We start from the raw sequence: 14825 nt of genomic DNA on the forward strand, positions 1-14825 counted from the left end.
GCAGGAGTCAGGTTGTGGAGGGCGGTAGTGTCCTGGCCACAGCTCTTGTCACTGTCCCATTCACCCTTGGCTGCAGGGTCTGGGTCTTCTTTGCTCTTCCTCTTGATCCTAGCGTGGTTGGTTGGTTATCTTTAGTGCTCTTGTCCGGCCTCTGGTCACTGTGACTTACATGTTGCTGACATTCTCCGGGACCGCATCCTTCCCGACCGTGGTTGGGTCAGGAGGCAGCTGGCCATAGCGCAGAAGGCCCCCAGTCAGGAAGACCTCTGTTCTCCTCCTCCTGACACATACTAGCTCTGTGACCTATGACCGAGCCTGGGCAAAAAGCCCCCAGGAGCTGCCAGAGCCTGTGCCGTGGTTACAGTGGGAATCCCCTACACCCAGCAGAATCAGCTCCATTCAAAAAGACACCGGCCCTATCTTCCTCATCTTCCTCATCTGGCCCTTTTCCTGACCAGAGTCGCTGTAGTTGTGGTGCTGTGTCTTTAGAGGCTCCTTTTGGGAAGTTACTGCCCTTAGACCACCTGCCCCTGTGCATTTTAGTAGGCCTTTTTCTATTGGAGATATCCACTGTACTGGAGACTCTGTGTAGAGATATAGCTATATGTTTATATCTGTGTTTGAGAGAGAACACGGATCTCCCAGGGTCAATTCTGCATTGGTCCTCCAAAGCAGTTAGAAAGGGCGGCCTGAAATAGTACTCACCCTTCATAATTGGCATCAACCCCAGTGAGACAGTGGATTGTAAACCCTCTAGGGATCCTGAGCTCTTCTTCCATGGGCCCAGGAGAAGAGGCCTTTTACAGTTCAGTAGGGGTGGTGCCCCTGGCTTAACTAGCCAAGCCACCTTGATGTCCTCCCTCCGTACACAAAACAAGGCTTTTAGCAGCAGCTCTTCTGGCTGACCACATCCTGAGGGCGAACCTTTTGGCCTTTCATTATATGCTTTTTTTCTGATTAGACCGAGAACCTGTTTGTGGGAGGGGAAGTGAAGAGAGCACAGTCACACTGGAAAAGAAGAGCTAGACCTTAAGCAGGGTGCGCCAGAGGGAACTGATGGTGCCTCAGGCAACTGCTGCCCACACCCAGGGCCTGCACAAAGCCCACCCCCATGTCAGGTGGTAGAGTCAGACAGCTAACCTGGGCAGGGGGTACAGGGGAGAGAAAGCCTGCCGTGGCTGTGGTCTGCCTTTGTTGGCAGGTGTTGGGAGACTGGCTTGAGGACTTTTGGCCTGTGAAGTTGGGCCTGCCCTCTCTCATGTGACCCCAGCCATGCTATCTATATGGATCAGTAGTACCAAAGGGAAGGTCTTTATTGAGTGCAGGGCATAGAAGTCCTAAAATAGGGGCCCTGCCCTCAGAAAGTCAGGAGTCTAGTTTGGGATTCCCATATCAAAGAAAAAAAGGTAAGATTCCTACTATGTGTTTTAGGCACAAGTCTGCCAGAAACAGTGTGAATTTAACTTTGTGCTCCGTTTCTAGCTTAGAACAGTCCTGGTGCATAATAAGTGCTTGATACATGTTGATTGAACTGAACTGAAAGGCCCAGATTGGAATCATTCCCCACCTCACACCCTTGGATATTTCTTCAACATGATCATTCAGATTACTAGCAGCATTTACAGTTTGAAAAGCACTTTACAGATATTACCTCATTTTATCCTCACGGCCCTGGACGGTGAATAATTTTGTTATAGGTTAGCAAACTGGGACAGACAGGTTAAGTGATTTGCCCACGGTCACACAGCTGGCTTCTGGGGGATTGGAAAGCCAGGTGAAGGCCATTCAGCCTTGGTTGGCATGGCGGCTAAGAACCATCCAAGGCCTTTTTATTTCCCCATTTTTTAGTAATAATTGAACAATAAAAGTACCCTTAAGTTGGTATTGATTACTACACCAATTAGCTCGCTTTGTATTACTGCTTCCTATGATTTTTTTTTTAACAGAACATGGTGCTTCTAGTTTGACTTTTCTTTTTATATTATTTAACTTGGGCCTTTCCATAATTCTTCACATTTCCTTATTTTTTGTACTTTTGGTAAAGTAATCCCTCATGGTTTGAGCAAGGCCATCATATCACATGATGAAAGCAGAGTTTCAGGAAGATAAATCTGGCAACCTGAATTGGAGCGAGAGACTAGAGAGCCCAGTGGGCAGATTTCTAGGGGCAGAGGAGGTGGCAGGATTGAAGAGAAAGACAGGAGAGACCTTTTAAAGGGAGCAAGCAGCGAGAGGACTGGGCGGATCCAACAGGAGGAGAAGGAAGAAGGGACTGAGTCAAGGAGGGTGCCAAGGTTCCCCTCTCAGCAGATCTTTGGCTGTTCACTGGCCTGCTGGAGGCTGGGGTTTGAAGGTGATGAGCTGGCTGTCCCTGGAGGCAGTGGCCAGATAGAACAGCCACTTTACCCACAGCCCTTCCCATTTCTCTGGGAAAGGCCTGTCAGAGCTGCTTCATTCCTTTTGCAGGGGTTGGATGCCAGGAAAGGACTTGGAAGCTGAGCACCCGGTTCTCCCCTTATCACCAAGTCACATGACTTCTTTCTCAGTTCAGTCCCGTCTTTGATAGCAAAGGGAGTGACTCAGAAGGCATCTGTGCTGGGTTGGGGTGGGGGGGGGGGGGCGGAGGGAGGGAGGAGAGAGTGAATGAGCGGTGTGTGGTACGCGTGTGCTTGTGCACACACGGATATGTGCATCCCAGTGTATGTGTGTGTTTCAGTCGTTCTTTGTGACGTTCCATAAGTTCCCAACTGCCTTAATACAACAGTCAATGAGTTCCCTGCAGAGAGAGAATGGAGCCCTCCTTAAGTACACACCAAGGGTCTTGGTTCTGTTTTTAACGCTGTGGCCATTTTTCCAGGCGCCGCCAGGCCCGGCTGCAGAAGGAGCTCGCAGAAGCCGCCAAGGAACCGTTGCCTGTAGAACCGTAAGTATCCAGGCAGTGAGCAGAGCAGCCCGGCCTTCGGCTCTGCCCATCCCCAGCCCTCCTCTGTCTCTGCCCTATCCTCCCCCACTTCCCTTGCAGCTTTAGAAGTCCAGGTGTGGGGTGGGGGGGAGGGGAGGTCCTCACACCTCTGTTCACCCTGTCCTAGTGACACTGGCTGTCCTGGCGATAGGCTGTGATTGCTCTTGGCTCATGGGAGGACTCAGCACCCTGAGTGTGATGGAGGAGGAGATGGGATTTCTGGGCCAGCAGGGCAGCTTTCATTTCTGGCTTTTAAAGAATACCCAAATGAGGCCCCACTGTTTGCCTTCTCTTGCCTTGAGTGCACATAGTGGGGCCGCAAGAAGCCAAAGCCAGCTCCTGTGCTCCCCAGCAGAGGTTCTGCAAGGTCTTTGAGGAGAAATGGGGGAAAGTGCTTTTAGCACCAAAGGGCTCTTCCCCAGCCTGAAGGCTTGGCTGCTTTGGAAGACAAACAGCTCCCCGGCTCGCTCTTAATACTTCCTTTTGGGAAATGTCCGTTTGGGGTCTTTTCCTCTCCCTACCCCAGGCCTCCATCATGGTCCTCATTTTCATCCATCCTTGGCATTGCCAAGGGACACCAGCATCATTTCCCCAGATTCTTTTTAAATGGTCAGAATTTCCAGGAGGGAGGAGGGTAATATTCTCTGTGTTTTCAAATGAGGAAGTGACCGTTGGCTCAGAGCCACAAACGGAAGGAACGTTGCTGGCAGTCAGAAGCCGCCAACCTGCAGCAGTGGCCATCCCCCATCTTGTGAAGGCCACTAGAGAAACAGGGTGGGCCAACGGTCAGGCCACTCCTTAGCTGGCCTAGCCTGGGCAACTCTCTTTCCCACAGTGGCCACACAGGACTTGACTTTGGCCATTTTCTGGGCTAGAAATAGATGTTTTTGCAGAGCAGTGTGAGGAGGAAGAGCCAGATAGCCCAGCACCTCTTCTCCTCCAGCACTGAGTTGTGAAGCCCCCAAAGGCCCAGATAGCCCTGTTCTCTTACTGTCATTTTTCCAAAAGCCAGAAACCCTCCCTGGATGTCACCTCTGTCCATTTAGACCTTCACCCACACAGCCAGCTCCTGGGTGAGGTGTCTGACCACACCCTCCCTTTCTTCTGCTTGACTCAGAATTTATTTAGCTTGTGCTTGGAATCCAATTTTTCAAGTCTTAAATGCATAACTGGCATCAAAAGGAAGCTAAGCAAAGTCACTTTGTCTGTGGGAAATGATTCAGAGGCTAACTGTGCCTACAACTGCAGTACAATTGTCACTTGCCTTCCCAAGACCATTGGGTGCATTAACTACCTCAGTGGTCTCGATATATAAGGGGGGCTTTTTCCCTCCCCAGAAGTCATTGTTTGGTTAATGCCTCCTGATTTTAAAGGGATTGGGAGGTAAGAAGGGGGTAACTCCCCTGTAATATGCAGAGAGCATTTCAAGTCCTCTTCCATCCTACCAGGGAATAGGCCCCTAAGCTGTAGGAGCAGAAGACAGTTGTACAAAGCCAGTGGCCTCATCAGAAGCTTCAGGGGTTGCTATGTTTGGCCCTTTGGGTACAGCAATTAACAGAAGAATGTGACCTCAAAACAATTGCTTGTAGAATCTTGCAGGGAGTGAATCAGATAGAAAAGAGGGACGTAGGGCAAGGAAGAGGAGGGAAAACCTTCCCTGGAGAGCTCACCCCTTCTCTGCCCTTCTGATGCTGATGTGTGGCGAGAGGTCACGTCAATAGGCAGAAAGATTGTTGGGAAGAGGAGGTCATGGAGACTGCGGGGACCTTTGAAAAGAGCTTCCCAGCATCCCTCCCAGCCCTATGTGCAGCAGCCAACTCATGCAATGGTGGTTCTTTTAAATAGCAGGACATTGCCCTGTATCTTAGTACTTCTGTTATTGTAGATAAGGCTGCAAATGGCTTTGCTTTTCTACTGACCTTTCATGGGTAACTTTGGGGAACAGATGCATGCTTCAGAAATAACAAAACCTCTTTAAAGCAGCTTTTAAACAAAACCTTTGGCTGTGAAACTTTGTGTGCGGGGCTTTCCCTTCAGTTATATGGGAGGGCATAAGGTCCCTTTTCTCTCCCCTAAGCTCGTCATTAAGCTGCCCTATTCTTCCCTTGGCATTAGAAGAAACAGGAGAAATAGCAGGCACTGGTGTGCCACACTGTCACGGGCACATCCACCCCATTCAGGGACATTCAGAAAACACTGAAGTGCCTGCCATGTGCAGGGCCCTGCGCAGTGATGGAGCTCAGACACACAGACAGTTCAGGACCATTGATTTAAGTGTTTTGGAGCCTCTCCACACTCTGCTGTGTCTTAGCCCATTTTCCATTCTTTGCATCTTCACAGTTTTCTGCCCCTTCCTCTTGAATGTTCTTCCTAGTGTAGTGTAGCAGCTCAGAATGGGACGGGTGCATTGGCTGGGTGCTCTCCATTACACCACTTAAAGGTGTGTCTTTAGGACCTAAGTTCCCCAACCACGTTGGAAGCTTTGTAGAGGAGGCAAATTCTGGGGAATCGGTTGAGTTCAATACAAGAACTTTGGTATGTCCTTCGATGCTGCCTGTACAGATCGTTCCAGAATTTATCAGATCTAAAGAAATGATCTGCTCAGCCCACGTGAGCTTGACTCGACACCTCCAATTCTGCAGCCACGTAGTGGGTCCTGGCACGTCACTTCATTTCGGTGGCAGGTCTAAGCTTAAATTGACAAATGCACTCTTTCACCCCTGGGTGACATCAGGCAATTCCTCTAGCTGGCCAGGCCTGGTCACCTGTCAGAAGAAGGGCCCCCAAGGTTCAAGTTCTAAAATTCTGATGGCACCAGCAAGACACTTAACAGATATTGAGACCGAGAGCAGTGACTTGCCCAGAGCCTCAAGGATACTAGGGGTCAGCACCGGGTGAGCCCAGTGTCTCCCAATTCCAAGTGTGGATGCTTCAGAAGAGGGACACAGAGAGAAGGAACCGAGGTCAGGGCCGTGTGCTAGACACTGCAAACCGTGGAGGACAGATCTCTTCTTCATGTTCTTGTGGACTTTTGTTTGCTTTCCCTTCCCTACGGAAGCATCAGAACAAATCACTTTTGGTTTTCTTTCTCAGTTGGGGAGGGGACAGTGGCAAGGAGAGAAGGCAGATTTTTATTGGGGAGGGGTTAAATTTGAAGAATAACAACACTTCCTTCCCCCACTAAGAGGAGATATGAATGAAAAATGCAGCAACTTCGCTGGGAGGAGCAGCCTTTTGCATCCATCTGAAAACAAACAAAAACTCTTGGCTGTGGGAACATGGAGTTCTGAGGCCACCGGTTAACAGGCTGGGGCTTCCTGGGACAAGTATGCCTGAGGCCTGCACCCAAATGAGTGAACTGAGAGACAGAAGGCACACGTGGCCAGCCACTCATCAGGAGCGCCTGGTCTAGAAGCATTGAACTTTGAAGGGCTAGGGATTCATAGATTCTTGTCAGCACAAAGCCTGTTGAGAGTGAAATTTGAGGGGCTTTAGGCTCCGGCTCACTCTTTTAAAGCCCGTGCACATGTAGGTACTTCCTTTGACTTCACTGACCCTTGTTCTCTCATGCCTGTGGCTGGCCGTCAGGATGCTTGGCAGATCCTTGCCCACCTCCCCTCTGCAGCCCTCCTCATTCTTAGTTTAGCTTCTTCTATGCATGGAGTCACTCCCAAGGCTGCCGTCACATGGGCCTCAGCTTAGGGCTCCTTCATTGTGCCATATTGTTATTTATCTCACCAGCCACCCTCCCCTCTCCGATTCTCATGCTGTGCCTGGTCTGGCTGTGGCCTTGCCTGGCACTCCAAGGGGACAGGTGGTATGGATGGGTAAAGGAGCCAAAAGTTTGCTTGGAAGTGAGGTGTTTCTGTGCAGCCCTGGACTTGATTTCAGATGTGAGCAATTACTTTTGACATTTCCCACTAGTGTTCTCAGCGTGGCTTAGTTCTAGAGGTTGTTGATGGATGAGAAATTATATTGGGGAATTGCAGGAGACACTCGTGACTAGCCAATTCACAAAGTAGAAACATTCCCATCCTTCTCCAGGGATGATGACATAGAAGTGCTTGTGGATGAAGCGTCAGACGCAGCTGAGGAGACATCGCCTGTTCGAGCAGTCAGCCGGACGGCCACGTAAGCACATTGTGTGTCGGGAGGGAAAGGAGGCCACTTTTCATACCCCCTAGCGAGGCCAGTGTTGGACCTGACAGAGTGAGGCATCAGAAGGGGACGGCAGTGCCGAGGGTCTGCCATGCGCATGTCCCATGTTACACAGGGGTCCAGGAAGGACCGTGTGGCTGGCCTACCCCGGAACTCTCGCCTTCTGAAAGCTTTCCAGTGTAACAGCTTAGAAGGTGGCACAGCTTTGCCTTATGAAAGAAAACTGTTGCATGGGCCCAGCTGTGGCTCTTCTCGTTTCATTGCAGAGTATTTAAGAATAGGTTGAAACTCTGAGAGCAGATTCCTTTCATGTTAGGAAAAGTTTGTGTTTCTTGACATGCAATGAAAGATGGGCTTCTTCCTCACCTTGCTTCCTCTTCCCAGCTGGGTTCTCCCTCCCGCCTTCCCCATGTGCATCTTCCGATTGGTTCTGTGCTATATTGTTTCACCTGCGTGGGGTTTGGGGCTCAATAGTAGGATGTTCTCCTAGGTTGCTTTTTGTGTGGACTGTATTGATTGATTTGGGGGGAGACTGTTCATAAGGTTTAAACCTGTCCTCCTGTCCTCTTTAGTAAGCGACTCTCCCAGCCTGCTGGAGGCCTTCTGGACTCTATCACTAATATCTTTGGGTAGGTTAGAAAACATTCACCTTTTTATATATGTCTCTGTAGATGTGCAAATGTGTAATGAACAGACATAAGCGTATCAGCGATGGGAGGAATACAAAGTATTTGAATGTCAGCTTTTCTTCTAGCTTTTGCCCTCCCCTTTTCCCCCCCTCAACTTCCTGTTTCTTATGTCTTGCTGACCTCTGACCTTTCCCTCCAGTCTGTCCGAGTCTCCCCTTTTGGGACACCACCCTTCTTCTGATGCTGCCAGGTGAACACATTATCCACTCTTAGCCCAGCATGTGAGTGTGGGACATAGAAACAATGCTGACCCCTGTTTCCTTGCCCTCGGTCATCTGACATACACAGTACTAACCTGGAAGCCTTGCATGTGCCTCTGCCCTTCAGATGGGAGCTGGGGTGGTTGAACCCTTCCACCCTCCGTGCCCTCCATTGTTAACCTTCCTAATCGGCATGCTAATGCTAGCGAAAGCTCTCCTTTTAAAGATATTTGCATTGGTTGCTGCTGGGGTCAGGAGTGTGGGCTGGATTCCTCTCACATTGAAAATTCAGCCTATAATGAGGTACAGCACGAGTCTCACGTCTCTTTAAAGATAGAGAGCGGGCCATCTCACTGTTGTAATGGTTTTCCAATTAGAGAAGAATGGGCACCGATCCCCACGACCAGCCTGGACCAGACCCAGTTAGGCATCTCTGGAGTCTGTGATCCAGTCAGTGGGGAGTGCTGCTTTGCCCTGGTGGCTGGCCCTCCGAGGCCTCTTAATACATGTGTTCTCTGGTGATCGGCCAAGGGGGATGGTAGAGAAATAGAAACATCCTGGTTAGGCAAGCTCATCTCTGATTCTTTTGTCTGCCATCTTGCCTGGTCATAGCCAAGTTTCATCTTCTGATTTCACATATTTGCATTTGTATTTTCTCTTAGGAGGCGTTCTGTCTCCTCCTTTCCTGTTCCTCAGGATAACCCAGATGTTCATCCTAGTTCTAGTAAAGAAGTGCGGGTCCCCACAACTGCCGTTTATATCTTCGTAAGTACATTCCACCCAAAAAGTAGTGGCAGAATACTTGGGAAACACTGCTGCCAAACCTCCCTCAGTCGTGCTACCAAACCTGAACAAGACCTCCCTCCTTGAGCTCTAGCAGAGGTTTAGGCCCAACACAGTTTATCACCTTAAGTGGATTTGGCTGTTTTCCGAGGTCAGTGATGAGAAGTAAAAGGTCTGACTGCACTGAGAAATCACATTCCCTCTTGTGGCCTCCACAGCTCCCAGCAGCCCATCATTTCTTGCCCAGGCACGCCAGAGGCATGCTGTCCTTGGGATGGTGGAGCCGCTGATAGTTGGGGACATGTTCAGTGTGTTCTCTCAAGAGAAGGGAAGGACATGCTGGACTGCTGTCCAACAGAATCTGTGCAGAGGAGCATGGGGTGGAGCGCGGCAGGAATGTGATGGTGCGTGATCTCAAGTTTTCAAGCTGAGACCTCGTGGGCTGATTCATAGCCTGCTCCTGGCAAGGTCTTCACTAGCCAGAAACCATAGTGGTTATACACCTGACAGCCTGAGAAAACAGCATTGCCAGATGTGGTCCAAGCCTGAGCCCATGGGCGCGGGCGGGCCATTAAACCTACCAAGAATCTTGGGAATGGGACTGATCTTGTTCTGCCAGCCAGTTAAAGGGAATCATCATTGCCAAAAGGTTGACCAAGAGCTGCAGCGCGGCACTAAGATCCAGGCAGTTAGAGACCTGAGGACAAGTGTCCCCAAGGCAGCCCTTCAGAGAAGAGGCCAGGTCATTGTGGTTTAGGCTTGTGATCAGACAGTCCCTAATAACACTGCACTTAGTCTGACCCTGTAGCATCACATCCTGCTCATGATGCTGTATTCTTAGAAAAGGGTGGGAAGAGAAGCTCGTAATAAAAAATCCCATTGTATGAGCGGTCCCCTTCTTTCCTCCCGCCATCCTCGCAGCTCCTGCTGCTGCTTGGTTTTCACTGGCCAGGAGTACTCTGCTCTCACAACCTGAGATGCCTTTTCAGCATTTGGCCTAGACTTTGGAAGCTTGATAGTTGGATTTTCTTGAAAAGGATTTTATTTCCTCTAAAAACGCTGCAGTGTTTCTGTGCCTGTAGTTGGCCCTCACAATGCTGGTGCTTCCATATAGGCTGACACTGACAAACGCTGACAGCCCAGGCCTCCTGAAGCACAGGGGCCTTAGTGGAGCCTGGTCTCTACTACGTCATTCTTTCTGAAAAGCACTCAACCAACTCCTGCAGCAGACAATAGTTATGGCGGAGTATTGGTTTGAAAAGCATTAACTCCTGGAGGACACAATTGATGCAAAGACGGAGCCTCAAGGGAGGAAGCTCCGAATGAAGACCAGTTGGGGCCCTTAAAATATAATTGTCAAGTTAGGCTCTGCACCTAACAGCACATTCCCATTATCAGCAGCCTTAAAGGCTGTACTGGAAAACCCTCTGAACCAGAGACCAACCCATACTTGTAAATAGGCCAGCTTCAAGAAATGAGAGAGGCTTTGCTTCTGGTTCTGAGGGGTTGGCTTTGATCAGCATCTGGGTGCAGCTGTGGCCGGGAGCTGAGATGGGCTTCTTGTCTTCTTCCAGGACGCTCATGATGGAGAAGTGAACGCTGTGCAGTTCAGCCCTGGCTCCAGGCTACTCGCCACAGGAGGCATGGATCGGAGGGTTAAACTTTGGGAAGTGTTTGGAGGTGAGATACTCCTGTAAAAGAACTGTGAGGGACACCAGGCTAGCCTCCATTCTGCTTTGGAAACATTGGTGTGAGAGAGGCTGGGGGAATCTTCAGTTCTGGGCACGTTTTAGAGGGGACATTGATAGGTGTTGGTCAGACTAGAGGAGAGGGAGCAGTATATGGAGTGAGCAGGGGCCTGGAGACACAGACACACGTGGGACAGTTGAAGGAACTTGAGATGTTTAGTCTGGGTAGTAGAAAATTGAATGATAGCTGACATTAAGTATTTATCAAAAATAATATCCAAAAAAAAAAGTGTTATAAAAGTATTTTGTTATTTTCCAGTTACCTATAAAGAGAGTTTTCAACATTTGTTTTCATAAGATTTCTAGTTCCAAATTTTTCTCCCTTCCCTTCCCTCTCCCCAAGACAGAAAGCAATCTGATATAGGTTGTATATGTACAATCACATTAAACATTTCTGGGGGCAGCTAGGTGGCACAGTGGATAGAGCACCAGCCCTCGATTCAGGAGGACCTGAGTTCAAATCTGGCCTCAGACACTTAACACTTAACTAGCTGTATGACCCTGGGCAAGTCACTTAACCTCAATTGCCTCACCCAAAAAAAAATCAAACCTATTTCTGCATTAGTCATATTGTGAAAGAAGAATCAGAGCACAAGGGGAAAACCTCAAAAAAGAAAAAAACAACCACCAAAAAGTATGGGCCAATCTGCATTCAGAATCTACAGTGCTTTTTTCTGGATGTGGAGAACATTTTCTATCATGAGTTCTTTGGAATTGTCTTGGGTCTGTGAGGAATTAATTGTGATTTGGGGTTTCCATGACCACATCTTTTCAGTCTGACCAATACAGATCTTTGCACTGTTGAGAAGAGCTAAGTCTCTGACTGTCTTAATTGGGATTCTGGCACCGGAGGCCCATTTATGCCACTGATTACCCATGTGGCCTTAAGCAAAACACTTCCCCTTATTGGGCCTCGGTTTTCTCCCAGAGAATGATGTGTCAGGCCACATAAACTGGGTGGGAGTCCGTGACTCTTCCTGACATAGGCTGTGCCCAATATTGGTGACGTAAGAATGGTGAGCAATTCTGGCCAATTCTGAGAATATCCTGTTATGCGAACAGAATTCAAGAATTGCCAAGCTTTCTTCTAGCATTAACATTTTGGGAGTCTGTCTTAGCAAGACTTCCAAATTAAAGATAAATACACTGTGACCCTCAGAATAAATTAAAAGGTTCTGAGTAGAGCACACATGAAGCTTAGCCTGGGTTGCCTTCAGAGAGGAGTCATGTCCACATATGGCTTTGCCTTAGCAGGGCCCCTCTGGCCACAGAACCACACCCTGCATTTTAGGAAAGGCTGGGATAAGCTGGAGCATGTCCCAGAGTGGGTTGCCAGGACAGGGGGCAGGCAGTGTGGTAACGTGCTGTGTACAAAGAGCCATTGGAGGAATTGGGGACGTTAACCTGAAGGGGTGGGGGGGCGGCACAGAAGGACCCACATGAGCTGGCCTCCGGTTTGGGGGAGGCCGTCATGTGGTCGAGGGCCTAGCTTTGTTCTGTTTGGCCCCAGAGAACAGAATTAGGAGTAAAGCATGGAAGTGACACAGGGACAGATTGAGGCTGGTGTCCACGCCTATGGTTATAGCCATCCAAAAGGGAAATGTGCTGCCTCTGGATCTAATGGGCCCAGCTGGAGGTTGGAGGAGACGGCAGTTGGGGGCTGTACAGAGTGGCATGTGCCTTCTCCATGATTACTCTTCGAAGTGGGCTAGTCACAGTAACCCAAGAGACTGGTGGCAGCAAGCCCAGATGAAAGCCCCTGGAGAGGCCCCGTGGAGCAGCTGAGCCAGTGTGGGAGTGATCTGAGTTCAGCCTTTGAGGCCTCTGTAAAACTTGGGAAAGGTGAGGGACCAGTGTTGGGGGTCCCTTCTGATTCCCCTAATCCACTTGGGGAAAATTGGCAGAGACCCAGTGCCATAAGAGACCACGAGAGTCCCGTCTGTGGTTCTGACACAGGCTGTCGCTGGAGCTTGGCATCAGAAACCTGCCAAGGCCCATGGCCATGGGCCACATCAGAGCTGCCGCCTCTGTCTAGAGCCCACGCAGAGTTGGGGCAGGATCCCAGAGGTTTGATTGTTAAAGCCATATCGTTCTCATTGCTGACTTATCAGTTGGCTGGATTCTCATCGGTGGGTTATTTCCTAGTCTCTCATGTCAATGAGGAGGTGACTCTGCTTGTGAGGAGCCCTCCCCAGCTGCAGATGAGTCCTGGTCTTCGAATCATCCCGGGGCCCTGAGACATTACATGGTTTGCTAGTGGCACAGAGTAAACGTGTATCCAAGGCAAGTTTTGCACCCAGGGCTTCCTGACTCTCCATAAAGCTTATTAAACAGTAATTACCTGAATCCTATTTATTTCCTATTTTAAATACTGGGGGAAATAATGCCTTGTGTTGGTTCTGGGGAGCAGAGAGCTGCATTGCCAGTTGTTGAAAACAGTAATAGAAGCAAGGAAAGTGGTTCAGCAGTTACTCTGACTGTCTTGGTCCTTTCCAGGCATCCATAGCTCTTAAGCACTCAGCTCTATCTAGTCCAGGGCTTTTTTTTGGGGGGGGGGGGCAGGGCAATAAGGGTTAAGTGACTTGCCCAGGGTCACACAGCCAGTAAGTATCAAGTGTTTGAGGCTTGATTTGAACTCGGGTCCTCCTGAATCCAAGGCCAGTGTTTTATCTACTGTACCACCTAGCTGCCCCCTAGTCCAAGGCTTCTTAACCCCCAAGGAGTCTGTGGGTCGATTTTAGGGAGTCTATGAATCTGGGCGGAGAAAAATGACATCTTTTGCCTCTGTTTAGCTTCCGTTGTAGTCCTTTATGTTTTATGCAGTTATAAACACTATTCTGAGAAGGGGCTTCATCCGACTGCTGAAAGGGTCTGTGCTACCACACAAAAGAGTAAGATTTCTTGATTTAACCAAGGGATTTGTTATTTCTTTCGGGAGAGATAGCCCTACCTTTTTTGCTGCTGCTTTGAAATACTCCTTTTCCGTTAAAAAAATGGAAAGATAATAGCAGATTTCAGTAAGATCTCGTCCCACAACCAGCACTGATTTAGAAGGAAATAGAGCCCCATCGTTTGTGGGGGTTTCTGCTTAACTTCATCTTTCATTTTTGTCACAGAATCTTCCTTCAGAGAAAGTAGTAGGTGAATTTGAATCCTCATCACCGACAGTGCCTTAAGCTGCCAGGTGATGCTTTGATAAGTTTTACAACTTCTTTGGCCATTGCAAAAGTTTCTCGAATGGCACAGAAATACGATGGTTGGAACGTGTCGTGTTTTACTGACAGATGGTTGGAAATAACAGGCCATTGAATTCTCCTTTCTGTAGCCAACACATTTTGTGGGGTAGAAGCAGCAGCGGCAAAGATACAGAAGTGGGGTCTTTCCCCTTTTTCAAAACCAAAATGGTGTTGTTGATAATTTGGTTTATATGACCTGAATTTCTCCCAGTGTTCTTCCTCCTCCCTCCCCCAGCCATCTCAGAGAACAAAGAAGTTTTTTTTAAAAAAAGAAAAGTTAATAAAAGCCAATCTGTATGTTGAAAAAGTCTGAAAATACATACAGTGTTCCACATGTGTGCTGCTCTGCAGAAGAGTCAGGGCACACGTATATTCGTACATTTTGTATATCCATGAAGACAATGCTCCTAAAAGAAAGACACCAGAAACACCTCAGCTGGGACTTACCTGCCTGTCTTTCTGTGTCCTGGGGCAGAGTAGTACAGTGGATAGAGGACCAGGCCTGGAGTCAGGAAGACTCCTCTTCCTGAGTTCAAATCTGACCTTAGATACCTACTAGCTGTGTGACCCTGTGCAAGTCACTTCACCCTGTTTGCCTCAGTTTCCGCATCTGTAAAACAAGCTAGAGAAGGAAATGGCCAACCAGTCCAGGATCTCTGTCAAGGAAACCCCAAATGGGGTCACAGAGAGTCCAACATGACGAAAGATGACTGAACATCAATTGGCTATGTCTTGGCCAAATAAGATTGTCCTGATTTCTTCTCCTGGTCTTTTGCACCTCCTAGGGAGCCACTGATGAGGAGGAACTTGGTCCCCCAAAAGCGTCGTACTGTTTAGAGCTGGAAGGGGCTTGGGATTATCTAGCCCACCTCACTTGTGAGATGGGAAATGGCCCAGAAAGGTTGTGACTTGCCTATGGTCATTCTCACCCAGATATGCTGGCTCTAATTCCATGTTCTTTGCCCAGAAAAGGTGCTTAATAAAAGCTAAATTCAACTGGATTTGCATCACACTGTGCTGTCTTGCATGTGGCACGGAGGTAACCCTTG

General features: G+C 48.8%; 1 protein-coding gene and 1 non-coding gene across 5 annotated transcripts in view; both read left to right on the forward strand.

Moving 5' to 3' along the window:
• ATG16L1 (autophagy related 16 like 1) overlaps nt 1-14825 on the forward strand; it is a 32720-nt gene that overhangs the window by 8905 nt on the left and 8990 nt on the right. The window contains exons 6-11 of one of the 4 annotated variants that reach the window (XM_044002054.1): nt 2858-2923; nt 7007-7093; nt 7693-7749; nt 7949-7999; nt 8672-8774; nt 10367-10472. In XM_044002054.1, coding sequence (XP_043857989.1) covers nt 2858-2923; nt 7007-7093; nt 7693-7749; nt 7949-7999; nt 8672-8774; nt 10367-10472 — 470 coding nt within the window. The remainder of the gene's footprint in view (nt 1-2857; nt 2924-7006; nt 7094-7692; nt 7750-7948; nt 8000-8671; nt 8775-10366; nt 10473-14825) is intronic. The other 3 variants (XM_044002055.1, XM_044002056.1, XM_044002057.1) reach the window with 3 other exon arrangements.
• On the forward strand, nt 8943-9227 carry LOC122727134. Its single transcript, XR_006353085.1, has one exon.

Source organism: Dromiciops gliroides, chromosome 4, assembly GCF_019393635.1.
Source record: "Dromiciops gliroides isolate mDroGli1 chromosome 4, mDroGli1.pri, whole genome shotgun sequence".
Lineage (NCBI taxonomy): Eukaryota > Metazoa > Chordata > Mammalia > Microbiotheria > Microbiotheriidae > Dromiciops > Dromiciops gliroides.